The sequence below is a fragment of the Polyodon spathula genome, chromosome 15 (genome assembly GCF_017654505.1).
Source record: "Polyodon spathula isolate WHYD16114869_AA chromosome 15, ASM1765450v1, whole genome shotgun sequence".
Lineage (NCBI taxonomy): Eukaryota > Metazoa > Chordata > Actinopteri > Acipenseriformes > Polyodontidae > Polyodon > Polyodon spathula.
In genome coordinates, this window is record NC_054548.1 from 17,267,522 (window position 1) to 17,282,053 (window position 14,532).

General features: G+C 36.5%; 1 protein-coding gene across 1 annotated transcript in view; it reads left to right on the forward strand.

The window, feature by feature from the left end:
- Positions 1–7,957: 7,957 nt before the first annotated feature.
- The window catches only part of LOC121327676 (cAMP-dependent protein kinase catalytic subunit PRKX-like), a 43,171-nt gene continuing 36,596 nt past the window's right edge, over positions 7,958–14,532 (forward strand). Inside the window, exon 1 of the mRNA XM_041271820.1 lies at positions 7,958–8,720. Within this exon, the coding sequence (XP_041127754.1) occupies positions 8,531–8,720 (190 nt within the window). The 5' untranslated portion in view covers positions 7,958–8,530. The remainder of the gene's footprint in view (positions 8,721–14,532) is intronic.

A 14,532-nucleotide genomic window follows, 5' to 3' on the forward strand; every position in this document is an offset into this window, starting at 1 on the left:
CTCTGCAATGTCATCTCCCTCTAGGTGCTGACAAGGCCTTATCTCCTTGAGGGCACTCCTGCCAGGACCAAGAGCGAACCCCGGCCCAAACTCTAATACACTCCTGATTCCCTTCACAGCCCCTGCTCCATCCTACTGACTTGTTCTGTAGATAACCGTTACTGTGCCTCAAATATTCAGTATTTGGTAACAATAAGTAATTAAGTACACCTTATGTCCCGGTAGAGTTCTCAAAGCTCTTTACTCCAAGTCATCAGTAGAACAATTTATCTGTCAGAAAACAAAAATGCTCCCAGATGTTCCTATAACATATGTGCATATGAAACAAACACGTTTGATTTCCTTGCTTTATGCAACACTAGACCTTACAATACAAACGCTCAAAACATTTAGCAGTTCAATACAGCAAGAGTTGTCTCACATCCAAAAAAGAAACCAAGATGTGACTTACGGGTACAGTTTTTTTTATTATATATTATATAGCGGAGAACAAAGATTACAAATGAAAACTAGTTCTTTATACACATTTTTGGCAGGTTGAAGTTATTTATATTTCTCAGGTTTCAAGTTATTTGATAAGCATTGTTGCGTTTGAAAAAGAAGATGTGTTTCTTATGACAAATATCTTTGGTAACCATGTAACGCACTGCCTAACAATTCTAATGTTATTCCCAGGATGTTGAGGGAGCAATCATACAAATTTTGTCTACACTGCACAAACTGGCCTGGCTGGGATAGTCTGGTACAACTGGGAAAAGTGATTGCATTTCCACTGCAGGGCTGGCCCATTGCTAAAGAAGAGCCCTTAAAAAAACTGACATCACATGTATAGTACTGTGACATTCTTGGTGTTAGATCTCCTTCCCAACCTGTAAGGGCACTATGTAAAAGGAACAGAGTACCCTTAATCAAATGGCATGACAATTTATTCCTTAGGGTATGTGGAAGTCGGTCATTTAGGAAGGGGGCTAAGCTATGGCACCCAAGCTAAATTACTCAGACGGGAGACGGCATGGCATCCGAGGATTGCACGCTCATTAAACTAGGTTTCATGAGTGAGGGTATAAATAGGGGGCATGATGTAAGTGATCTGTTTCTTGGTGAATGGTTAGTGTTTTAACCTACAAGTCTGTGTTGTCGTATTGTGAAACTGTAAGTTTTGTTTTGTGTGTGTTAGAGTTTTGTTAACTGTTGTTTGTTTGTTAATAGACTACCAGTAGCACGATCCGGAACTGGAGCGAAATCCAGCATAAACCCGGACATCACTTTCACCCCTGCATTTCACGAAGAACTGTAAAATACACCACTAGCACTTATTCACTGTCACTTGGAACTGTGTTTGTGTTTGGTGTTTAGTGTTGGTGTGTAAAAACAGGACTTTTGGGTTACGGTCAAACCCGGGGATTTACAAATACCAAGTGATACACGTCGCTGTATCACTCCATCATTACTATTTACAGGTGTTTGCCATAAGGGTCTGGACATTGCAGTAATTTCAATAAACACCCTTGCACCTGTTCGTAATTGTCTGTATGATTCTTCTTCTTACCTGCACTGCACTGCACTCACCCGTATCCACTCACCATTTTGCCATAAGTTCTTATTGCTGAAAACTGTTAACACCATAAATTTAAAAAAAGCACAAAGAACGTATAATTTATTGATTCATTGTGATTTATTTCTATAATGAAACACTATTTATAACATGTGCAGGAGCTCCCCCTGGCTCCATGATAATTGTATCAGTGTTTTATGGCCTCTTGTTGTTAATTTAATATTATTAATTGATATAAATCGATACAGAGCACAGAACTGTGAAATAAGTTTGTAACCCTGTCATCGTGCTTTTCTTAAACGTTAAAATATACTCCCCTCAAATGGTGTGGGAAATGTGTTCTACTGATGTAATGGATTCTTGATATGATTGAGGCAGCCCTGCTGTAAGACAAGAACAACATTGTGGTTCTGTTCAATTATATAAGAACAGCATTGTGTTTCTGTTCAACCATATAAGCTTCCTTTTGTATTAGAACACCATTTCCCTGAGGAAATAATCTAATTGGTTCTTGAATGGCCTCAGTGTTTTAGCCTTGAAGACCTACTCTGGCAAATTGTTCTAAATGAGTATTATCTTAAAACAAATCTTATTGATATAACCATAGGTTAAACACCTGCAAAACTGTATAAAGGTGCACATATTCAGTGTCTTAATATGGGACACTCAGAGCAATTGAAAGCCACTGTCTGTTCAACAGTGGAACTAAATCTGTCAGATTCACAGGTCCAAATACTGTGAAAAACAAGTGTTTTTTTTACAGTGACATTACCTCATATTGCAGAATAATTATGGGTAACAAGACATTGAAGGGAGATGTTCTGTTACCCATTTCTAAAATCCTTATTTATTTGCATTCAAAAATTGTACTTATGCCATAGTTTCTCATTCTTTGGTGGTGTACTGTGGTGGGTGATATACACCATGGGCTGCATAATTCGAAGTGGAAAAGTCAAAGTGTAAAAATGCCAAAACCAATGAAAAAATACAGAGACAAAGGGAAATCCAGCAGCTTGAAGTTTTCTAAAATCTTACATCAGACATTACAATTTTAGGGACTAAATGTGATGTAGATATAATACATGTTATGAAAAAGCAGCATTTTCTTCACAATAATAGCTGTATTTTGTGGTCACATAATCAAAAATCCACAAAAACTTCAGAACCAATAAAAACAAAAAAAAAAACAAACATAGTTTGTCTGGGGTATCTGAAATGGAAGCATATATTAATTTTGGTGTAAAACAGCTGACTCCCAAAATTACAAAATTCTTGTAGAACACAACGTCACAAGTTATATATTATATATATAGTACTAGGTTTTTTTTTCAAAAGGGGTTAATGTGCGTTCTCATTCGTTCAGGAGCTGCTCTTTAGTTCCCATTGCCTGCCATAGACATACCTGTATGTAACATAGGCTAGATCAGCCAAAGTGTCTTTATATAAGTAGCAGCCAGTGCCATCATGTGATCTGCCACTTTGTAATCCTGATGGAATGGCATGCCTCTGAAGTATGCTATGATAGCCATGCTATTGAGTTGCCATGGACATGGTAAAGACCCAACTCATCTGTTAACAATAACAAAAGTGACAAAAGGTTAATTAGGCAACACCCAAATAGTTAACTTTTGAGAACATCTAACAAAGACACTTTTTTTGGCCCAGGCAAGTCTCTTTCTTATTCTGCACTCTTAACAATGGTTTAGGCCAGTGTTCTAACACTCCTCTGAACAGTTTGATACACATTTCAGACTTTTAACTGACTTGTATTTCAGGGGCAGTTAATCGGCTTTCGCAGACTTGACTGAAATCCCCTTGCTTTTGGGTGACCATTTGATGGTCTTGGCCATTGACAATTGACAAGATTTACATTCATTTAAAAATTAAATTTCTTGAATGCAATTCACTTATGATTATCAGCTTACATAAGTACAAACTTGTATCATATAATGAAATATTAAGTGTTTATAGACAAGTTTATACATGTTAAAAGCATAGACAATCATGAAAAACCTGGTTTACACATTTCAGACAACTGACTTGTGTACTCAAATCTTGCTTTGGGTGACCATTTCATTGAAATTGACAAGATACATTTTCATTTAAAAATTAAATTTTTGATGCAATTCATTATGATTATCAGCTTATATAAGTACACGTATCATATAATGAAATATTAAGTGTTTATAGACAAGTTTATACAGTTAAAAGCATAGATAATCATGAAAAACCTGATATATAGCAGGTATATATATATATATATATATATATATATATAATATATATATATATATATATATATATATTATATATATATATATATATATATATATGATGATGGATGTCTATCTGCACTAGACAATATCTGCACTACACGGCCCGAGGGGTTATACTGTACAACCTTGGAGGATTTTTATTTTATATTAACAAGCAAAACAGTATCTAGTTTATCCATGCTGTAAACAATAACATTGTATATTTATAAGGATTTCTAACCAGAAAAATTCTTAGTAAATAAATATTGAGGAATAACAAACAAATCATTTGAAAAGGTTTTTGAAAATGAAGTAGATTGTGGACACATCATGTGAGTCTTCAGATAATTGCTTAGGAAAAAAAGCATTTTGCTAAGTAGATGGGTATAGAACCATGCTTGAGTTAGCTAAAAGTGCATTTAGGTGGATATAAGTCTTTTGGTGCCTGGGCAGGAGAAATGTTTGTGCACACTCCTGGTGAATGAACACGCCACTTTCTGCTTCGTGCTGCAGGGTTGAACATTCACCAGAGTAATGCTTTGAAAGCTCTAATCTGAAAGAGGCATGTTGCTTCCAGAGCACAAGTTGCAACATAAAGTCAGTTGGTATGGAATGCATACCAAGAGAGCGTATGCATGCCAAGGAGAATGAAAACGGGCTGATTCTTTTCACATACGGAATGCCAAACATTAAAGTAGGAGTAAATTAGGTCAGCACATTTCCACACAGCAATATCAACACTAGAGTCCAGTGCTAAGAAGAGGAATGGAAGGCAATCCACCTGCAAGCTATTAAAATATTGAGTTACTAAGTTACTGATAGACATGGTGTGCCAAAACATGCTGAACGGAAGTGTGGGCCCTGTACTCATAGTGACTTTGAATAATTCAGCTAAATATTTCTCTTGTTCCACCAAAAAAAAAAAAAAAAAAAAAGTATCAGCCATTTAAACACCAGAAGTAATAGTATCTCCAGGCTCTTTAAGACAGTGAGTGGCATATTTTTCTTCACATGGTAACTGCTGCTGTTATTTTATTTAGTAGCAACAATATTACACCGCTGCCATTTGTGAGAAACACGCCTATGTGAGGAGTGACAAACAGCTGATGCTTTGTATTAATCACACGCGACACACTGGAAACATTAACTCTTTAACCACCTCGAGAGAAGCAGCTGAAAGTTCATGAACTTATGTTAAACGTTGTTGAAGGTCTGCTGTATTTCCATTTGCTAAATTGTAAAGAGATGTACGGAATTGTTAAATGGAGGGAATGGCATTAGTAATCCCTCCATGATATCATATCATGAGTGATAATGGTGGTGGTTTGCTTTTAATGAAGCTGCCAACCACGGAGCGACATGCTATAGGAACATGTATACCGCAAGAATATATTTTAGCACGTACCTACATATGTACATGACTATTACAAGGATATAGGATATATATATATATATATATATATATATATATATATATATATATATTATATATAGATAATAGCAAAGTGAGATCCGCGCCTTGATGCACTTTTATTATTTATAAAACAAATAAAATGAACACAGGAACAATACACGTCTTAAACAAACACTGCACCCGAGCTCCAGCCAGCGTGGTACCTTCTCTTTCATTGTTCCAATGTTCAGCCTGGGCAATGCCTTCACTGAACCATCTCTTTACATTCAATAGCTTAAAAGCAGGCGACATGGTCGCATAGTGGTTAGCACTGCTGCCTCACAGCGCTAGGGTCCTAGGTTCAAATCCAGCCTAGGGGGTCTGTCTGTGTGGAGTTTGCATATTCTCCCCGTGTTTGCAAGGGTTTTCTCCACAGTCCAAAGACATGCTGTTCAGGTTGATCAGTCACTCTAAATTGCCCTCATGTGAGTGAGTGAGTGTGTGTGGTGCCCTGCAATGGATAGGTGTCCCATCCAGGGTGTGGTCCCACCTTGCATCCTGTGTCTGCTGGGTTAGGCTCCAGCTCACCACAACCCTGTAAAAGGATAAAGCAGTTATTGATAATGGATGGATAGTTCAATAGCACTTGTCTGGATTGTATTATTTAATATAGTTATTAAACCTGTTCAGCTTCAGATATGCATCTGTCCTGTATGTGTGCATTCACTGGGAAAGCTGTTGAGCTTGGAAGTAAAAGGTTCTCAGTTAAAGCTTTGCAACAGATGACCAGAAGGAGTATTCTGGGAGAGATCAGAAAGGCTGTGGGCTAGGATTTCCATAACCAACTATGAGTCAGATCAAAACTATGATCAAGACTGGTACATATTCGTCAACATGATGTAGTAATTATGAGTTGTCTTCTCTAACAGTATTTCAACACATATGGCAATAAATCTTATATACCAGGCTTGTCCAGTTCCTTTGAATTTGACATCCATATATTGTATTTCAAATCCATATCTTTATAATTGTGATGCCCTTTGTCCTAAAGCTCTGGGTATTTTTTAATGGCAAGTACTATTGTTTTCCTCCATCATTCTGGATGCTGCTTCACCCTGCTGGACCACGTGCAAATATAGCTCTTCTCTGATTGCTCAATACCCTAGTTGGCACGCATCAAATTGTAAAAAATTGGATTCAATTCCATTTATTTCACGTCACTCCAGTGCCATCCTGGTGCAACTCCCGCATTGTCTGTGGTGTGAAAGATACTTATCAATAGTATAGGTTATATTCTTTTTGTCGCATCGCTGCAGTTTCGCCTGCCGCATTGCGTTTGGTGTGTAGCAGCCTAAACACACACATTTTTTATTAGCTCAGAATGGTCCATAGCAATATTTTCTCTATTAAAGACCACACCAACATACTTCTAGTTAGTTCCCCGCAATGACAGACTAAAAGTAAAAGCATGAGACTAATGTCATTATTAGACCTACCTTCAGTATCTATGCAAGCTTCCCAGCAATGATTCAAAAGGCCTTATCAGACTCATTGCAACTTTTTAGCAGCAGCAATTAACGACTACCCCATTACAACACTGCAGCTTCCACAGGTCTTGAAGGTGAACATGTTTGCAGTATTTAGATAAATACTGCAGAAACAAAAAACATATTTTTGGTAAAAAAATTTTTGGAAAAAAAAAACTTTGAAGGGACTGCTTCTGCTTCACCGGTCAATAAAACAAAAATCAGGCAAACAAAAACAGAAAATGGAGAACAATAAAAGATAAAAAAAAAAATAGCACTCCTTTATTCTTCCTTAAACTCAAGACAAGTCTGACCTGAAGTGACACAACAGAGAATGCGAAAGTAGACTGTCTAATGTTGAGCATGAAATGTATTAAGTCTTCTCAGTGATGACCCCTAAAAGGCAACTTAGTACAGATGTTAAATTACACCTAATATAAAGTGTGACTACACAATACACAATACTTACTGTTGCTGTCTCTGGACTGCTGTACATTGCCCCCAGACTAGATGGGGTCGGTGTTGACAGCGGGTGTTGCGATAATGGATACAGACATTGGGCAGTCACCCGATGTGAAACGAAAATAAGTGTCAAAAACTGATTTATGAACAAAGACGAAAATATCAAAACAAAACATATACGTCATAATAATATAATACAGTGCAAGAAAAAAGGTCCTATAATATATAATACTATGTATCTTTTAATGCAATTATAATCAAACATTTTGTACAAATAAAAATACTTTTTTAGGGAAATTTGAAAATGTTAAGGGATTAATTTGAATTAGAGCAATGGAAACAGTTTGATACCAGAGGATTTGTTTGTTTGTTATTGTTATTTTGACTATTTCAAAATACTGTCATTTACATGGCAGGAAAATTAACACACAACGTGAAGTTCTACATTTGTTATTGTCATCAACAGTTTGCGTTTTGTGATTTATATCCTAAACAAAGTATCCATTATTGTACTATGCTAGAGAACCTTGCAACAGGGCGTGCCTCAGTCTTATCCCCATGGTTTTGATGCTTGTGTGATCCTTCTCATTCCTTCCTCGTATCATCTGGTAGATGTTTATTTATGAAGTCTAGTGCAGACTCTCCATGTGGAAGGAATAACAGGAAAAGCAAGTCTCGCCAGCCGCCCGTCCGTACAGGTCCCTCCTCTAAAGCAAACTAATTGGGCTTCTGAGCTGCGTCTGTTTTCTAATTGGGGGAATTTTTTCTGTCGGTCAGAAATGAACTCTGTCTGCGTCTTCTATGTCTGGGTGTAAAGCAGTTTGAAATTTTAACTGAAGTGAAGGGCAGTCAGGGTTGCATTACGGGAACGGGAGAAGAAAGTATACTATTTAAAAAACAAAATAAAAACAAACAAACAAACAAAAAAAAAACCGTGACGGGACACATCAATACTGCAAAAACACGCCTGGAAAATGCTCAACGCATAGATCAAATGAGGAAGTTTCGGTGGCTTGTTTAGGACACGGGAAGAAACAATCAACTACTGCTGGTACCAGTTTCACTGTCGTATTTTAGTTACATTGTAAATTCTGAAAAAAGTCAGGTGAAATAAATGTGCATTTTGCAGTTTTGCAGGTGTACACTGCAAAAGAATAAGAGGGATGGCGCTAACCGAAACAAAGGAGCTATGAAAAAACTGAACAACATTGAGTGAATGAATGAATATGATATTGAAAGGCGATTGGTACATAAGAAAATAAACTTTTCACGAAAAAAAGACCAAATACATGGCAATTTAAGAGAAGCTGCGCATTAAATTTTTCGACCCAAACGAACGATGGCATCAGCACAGGCTAAGACATGTTTTGTTGTGAATAGTGCTGGTCGTAGCCTTAGCTGTGAAGGTGGCATGGTGAAAGAGGATGCCAACAATGCAGCTGCACAAACCGCAACAGCGTTAACAGCAGCACTAACACTGGAGCAGAGAAGTTACAAACTGGACGACTTTGATACTGTGTCTACTGTTGGTGAGTTGTAATTTTTCTTGTTTTACAAATTAAAACATCAGTGTTTAACAATACGTAATTGATGCGTATTATTTTAATGCAGGATACGTTTTACTTAACAACATGTAAATTGCAAGAAAGAGTATAGAGTAAAAAAAATGAAGGCTAAATGTTGATTTTTACAATAATATATATATATATATATATATATATATATATATATATTATATATTATATATATATAAGTTTAAGGTATATTCCACTGGTCCTTAAGGTACTAAACTGGTTTATCGATATTCAGCTTATGTATTAAAATAGGGTTTCATAGCTGACCATTTAATTTTTATGTGTATGAAATTTGCAAAGTAAATTTAACTTAATCCATTAAGAATCTACTGTAGTATTTGTCTCATTAATCTGGAAATAGAGCAAAACATCAGAAGCTGTCAAGTACACACATGCTTGACTTTGTTTAACCCACTGGCTTTGCCTTTGTTTGTTGCTTGCCCTTGGTAGGCCATTTTGAGCAGTTTGTATATTGCAGCCAGTGCTTATTTATGCCAGCAGAATTAAGGATAATCAGTAACCCAGCCAATTTCCTCTGCCTGCCATTGGATTATTGTAATGTAAATGTATACTGCTTGAGTACCCTTGAGTAGCCCTTTCAACTCACAACCCAATGCATTCTTGTAAGTGTAGTCCTGCTTCTCATAAAGGAAAGAGTGGCACCTCAGACAAGTAAAACATAACAGAATGCATTGGGCTGTGAGTTGAAAAGCCTGAACTGTTCCAAACTGCCCTGCTGAACATGGACCATTTGGTCACCTTATCCTGGAGAGACCATTGGAGGAGCAGTTCTCTGTAATTTATGGCACTCAGTACATGTTTCCATTCTATTAACACCTACCAGTCACAATACTGCAGGCTTTCAAATTCAGGAAGTAAAACACCTATAAGGTACATTACTGTCTTGCATAAGAATAAACACTGACCCAGAATAACTCTTAAGTAGTTTTGTACTAATGGGATGTGTGCTAAAATAACAGCTTTTATTAGTTTAATTGCTCCTACTGTAAGTTTTTCTTGATCGTTTTATAACATTAAATTTATTTGAGGGGAGCAAATTATCACCGTTTTAATCAGAATGCACAGATTTGTGGTGTTCATTTTAAGGTTGAAGTTTTTTTAAGGTCAGAATGTTTATGAAACAAACTGTGTGTAGTTTAGTAATGAGATCCTTTACACCAGTGGTTGGGAAATGGCAGGGCTGTATCAAGGGCTGAGCGAGAGTGGAGCTTCATTTTAATATTACCGCAAGGGGGCTGTTATGATTTCCCGTATGACCTTCATTTCTTTTAGTAAGATGAAAATTAAGTTGCAGTATTGATTCCAAAGTACAGATGAAACTGTTTTATATCACCTCGCTTAATATCATACACCATTTATTATCATAGTTTTTCAGAAACCACTCTCCATGCACCATAGGTTTTTTGAAAAGCTTTTCAGCATAGACTGGCAATATGATCTTTAATGGTATTGACACATTCGTGATCAAGCGAATGACCACAAAACTTTAAGAATACTATCCCACCATCCTCATATAGATAATTAGCTCTCTTTTACTGAAACCTTGCATTTTTTTTTCTTCATTGGCGCAGGTGCTATGTTGATTTTCAGCAGAGACATGTGAGTGAAGTCACATGATGAATTAACTCAACTTGGCTGGGTGTAGAGCAAAATAACACAGAAAACTGGAGTTGCGAGGAGAAAAAAAAATCCATTACCAAAATGCCAAATTCCGTTCCCAATGCCAAATTTCGCGAATCCACGATCGTGGACTATCAGTAGCCCTAGTTCTTCCTTGAATTCTAAGTAGGTGTTCAGTAAGCACAGCTTGTAGATACCTTCAAATGTAATCTTGAAGTGAAGACTGTTTAGGAACCAGTTGTTTCCTCTAAATTCCTTGCTTGCATCTTCTTCGTATTCAATGAAAAATGCAGCAATTTGTGTTACAAAAGATACAGTAGATGCTTGTGAAAGGGTAGCATCACATACATGGCTGGTTACCGATAGGAAGTAGACCCAGAGATGGAAAACTACAGTTTAAGTGTGGATGCACACTTTTATTCACAAAACAGTAACAAAAACAAACAAAAGATTAAAAAAAAAAAAACTCAACTCAAACTTTCTCCCACTGTTTAGGCTGGGCATTTACCTTCACTGAATCCAAACCTCCCAAACTCAAACTCAATCAAAATAATAGATCTTTTATTTACACCCAACATAAAATGTACATGGACAGGACTTCCAGCCTGCCACAGTGCTGTAATTGCAGGTGTATTTTATTATTATTATTATTATTATTATTATTATTATTATTATTATTATTATTATTATTATTATTATTATTATTATTATTTATAAATGATCAAAGAATAAAGGTAAAACTTTAAAGAAACAAATACATGTGAGGTACTACGGTATACTGGGCGGTTTCATAGATGTTGGACTGCCAAATTTTACCCGTAGTCCAAGAATAGTAATGGTGTGATGTTCTGAGGTTGGTTTGATTTTACTTCTCAGCATGGCTTTGAGTGCTCACAGCCTGGTGGGTGGAGAATGAATTAATGTCTCTCTTCCCGAAGCAAATTTGATTTCATGCCATGCTACTTCTTAAAAGATGGACCTTGAGCCTTGTGTGGAAAGCCAATTTAATGCATCTTTTGTAGGCTCATAAGATTTACTTCCCATTACATCCAGTTAAATGCTTAGCTGTAATGTTTTATTCTGTTAATTGTAAGCTGATAAGGAAATAAATATGTCCTAGAGCTTGTTTCTAAGTTGTTTAAATCAATAATTGCAAGATATATTTTGTTCAGCTCTACGGTACATTATACATTATTTGTTATTTATTTTTTGGCAGATGCCCTTATCCATGGCGACTTACAGTTGTTACAGTACAAAGTATTACATTACACTATCACCTTACAGATAAGAGCAGTTATAAAGTACAGTAAAAGCAGTAGAAAATAAGCTCAAATTCAAATAACAGCAAAATAAAGAATACAGTAAATTACATTTAAGATTGAATTCGACCAAGAGCTGTTAAACTTACAGTAAAGATATTTGCTTATAAGAGTAAATTCCGTTAAGAGCACGTAGCAAGTACGATAAATGGAGTTTGGGGGGGGTGGGGGGGAAGCCTAGACGGCCACAACCCCCCCCCCCACCACCCACCCACCCCCCACTAACACACTCAACCTCTCCAACTCAAACTCTACTACACTCACGTAGGTCATCCTCTACCGGACATGATGTACAACAGTATGTACATGACATCATGACATACAGTACTGTAGAAGGACAAAACTACCCTTATTATTATTATTATTATTATTATTATTATTATTATTATTATTTTTTTTTTTGACTACGACAAAGAGTTCTCAACATTGGAAATAGGTTACTACGACAAATGAGATTTCTTTAAAACTATTTAAAAATTACTTGATAAGCTTATGCTGATACTAATTATTCAACACAAAGCTTCTTATACCTGCCAAGAAAAAAAAAAAACTTGGTAGATTAACCCTTAGAGATATGTTGAGTGCTTTAATTCCATAATATTATTGTGCTAATACAGTATATGATAATACAAAACACACTTCCCAGGATGAGCTAACACAGGAAAGAAAAAGACAGTCTAGGAATGTCAGGGGGCTTACTACTTCAATCAATGACAATAGAAATGTTCACACTTTTTGTGGGACAAAACTAAGGATTGTGATTGTTGAGGCAACAGTGGAGTGAGGAAATAATGGAACCTGTTTTTAGATGTTTTATATAACCAGGTGATACTAGGGTGCTAGTCCCTAAATTGATGCAGCAATGCTCAAGTGAAACAGCTTTTTTTAATTTAGATTTGTCAGCACTGTTGAAAAAATGTTTTAGCATGCTCTATTGTAATACAGTAGTTTTTCAATTGTCACTTCCCCTTTCTGCATGGGAGCTCTAATGTCCATGTGATACTGAAGCTGGTTGGTGGGGGTGTAGCTCATAGAGCCTTCATCGATGGGCACTATCGCTATTAGAAAACTATTTTTCTAATTTATTTTCTTTAAAAAAGAAAGAAAGAAATAATGAATCACACCCTAACTGCCCCACTCCCCAAAAAAGGAAAAGCACAGTTACATTTTGATTAAGTTCCAGTCTGGTGGATATAGGCATTGGCACAGAGTAAGTGGCTAAATCTCTTGGTGTGTGACAGGTTTAGTCCTGCTGCTGATGTATAGTATCTGTTAATTATTTTTTTACATGCTGTGAAATGCCATCTGCTGCATGCATGATCTATTGGAATTGGAGTATATTAGATTAGTCAAAAATGAAAAAAAAAAAAAAACAGTAAGAGTCATAATCCTGCTTCTTTAGACTTTTTCATTGAGGTTTATAAATAAAAAATACACTGAGACCACACTGGTATGATTAATTTACCTAAAAAAAAGTGTTGAGCTTTACAACTTGAAGAAAGGAGACCCTGAGGCATCCACCTCTGCTTCCAACAGTGCTGAAACAAGTGAATCTAACAAAAGAAACCAAAACTGGTGAACAGGCAGTACAGTGGCAGTTACTGTACCTAATGTATGGATTTTCATGAACTGAGGATGTCTTGCTCTTTGTCATCTGCAGACCCTAATGTCAACATCTTCAACTCAAATCTCATCTCCGTGCATCATAAAACACAAATTCAAATGCTGCTTCCGAACAGCCAATACAGAAGATTTTGACTGGGTGTGCAATCCATTCATTTCTGTCATTGAAGGTGCAAGAAGACTTCACAGATGACTGCACGTTAACAAATATGTTTGTTTTTGTTACTTTTGGCAAAAGAATATCCAGGTGGGTGGGGTTTTATTGGGGTGGTGCGGGGTGGGGGGGGGGGGCAACAACTTTACACGTGGAATATGATAAGTAGCAGTTTTGGTTTGATTTAATAATGTCCCTGGCACGTGTGATGATGCAGAATCTGTGCAACATTTTCCCAAATTAGCTGGTAGTTTGCGAACATTTGTGCATTCGCTGAGCTGACGGAAATAGTATCTACAGAAGGTATGAATATGACGTCGGCACAAAACAAGCCAGGTTTATTCACCTTGAAATCATAAAAAGAAAATTGGCAACTAAAGCATCACCATTTTCTGTCAAATATTTACAATTAAGATTGTCGGCGTTAGGCAGTGTTTTACTGCAGACAGTACTGTCTCACAGTCACCAATACATACTACTTTGCAATAAACAGTGGCTGTCCAGCAAAGCACAGCGATCTGAAAAACTTATTAACACAGTCATTCTGCGCTCTCTTTTTATTCAAGCGTGTGTAAAAGCAGCATACGTGGATTGCTTGTCCCTCCGTTCGTTTTCTTGATTTAGTTGAATGTGTCGCTTAATTTCAGTATGTTCTTTTATTGTCAGTGTGAACATATACCTCAGTGCAGCAGTATTTGCAAAGCTATGCATCCTCTGTCTCATCTGACCCACTTCTGCTATTTTTGTTTTTTCCATTCTTTGAAACATTTGTTTTCTTTTGAATATTCATACTGATATTATGTTTTCTCTCCATTCCTCATCCAGTAAAAATATTATATTTTTGTGTAAGTATTTCAATTTAGTTTTTGATCAAGCTAGTAGTTACTATGCCCAGCAATTGCCACAAAAATCAGACTTTGATTGGCCAACATAATCAGGTGATAATGTGTTTGTGAAGTGACAGAGAACCACGTTTGAACATTGTTTGATCCTCAGACGTCTAAACATCTGCTGCAGCCTGGATATACAG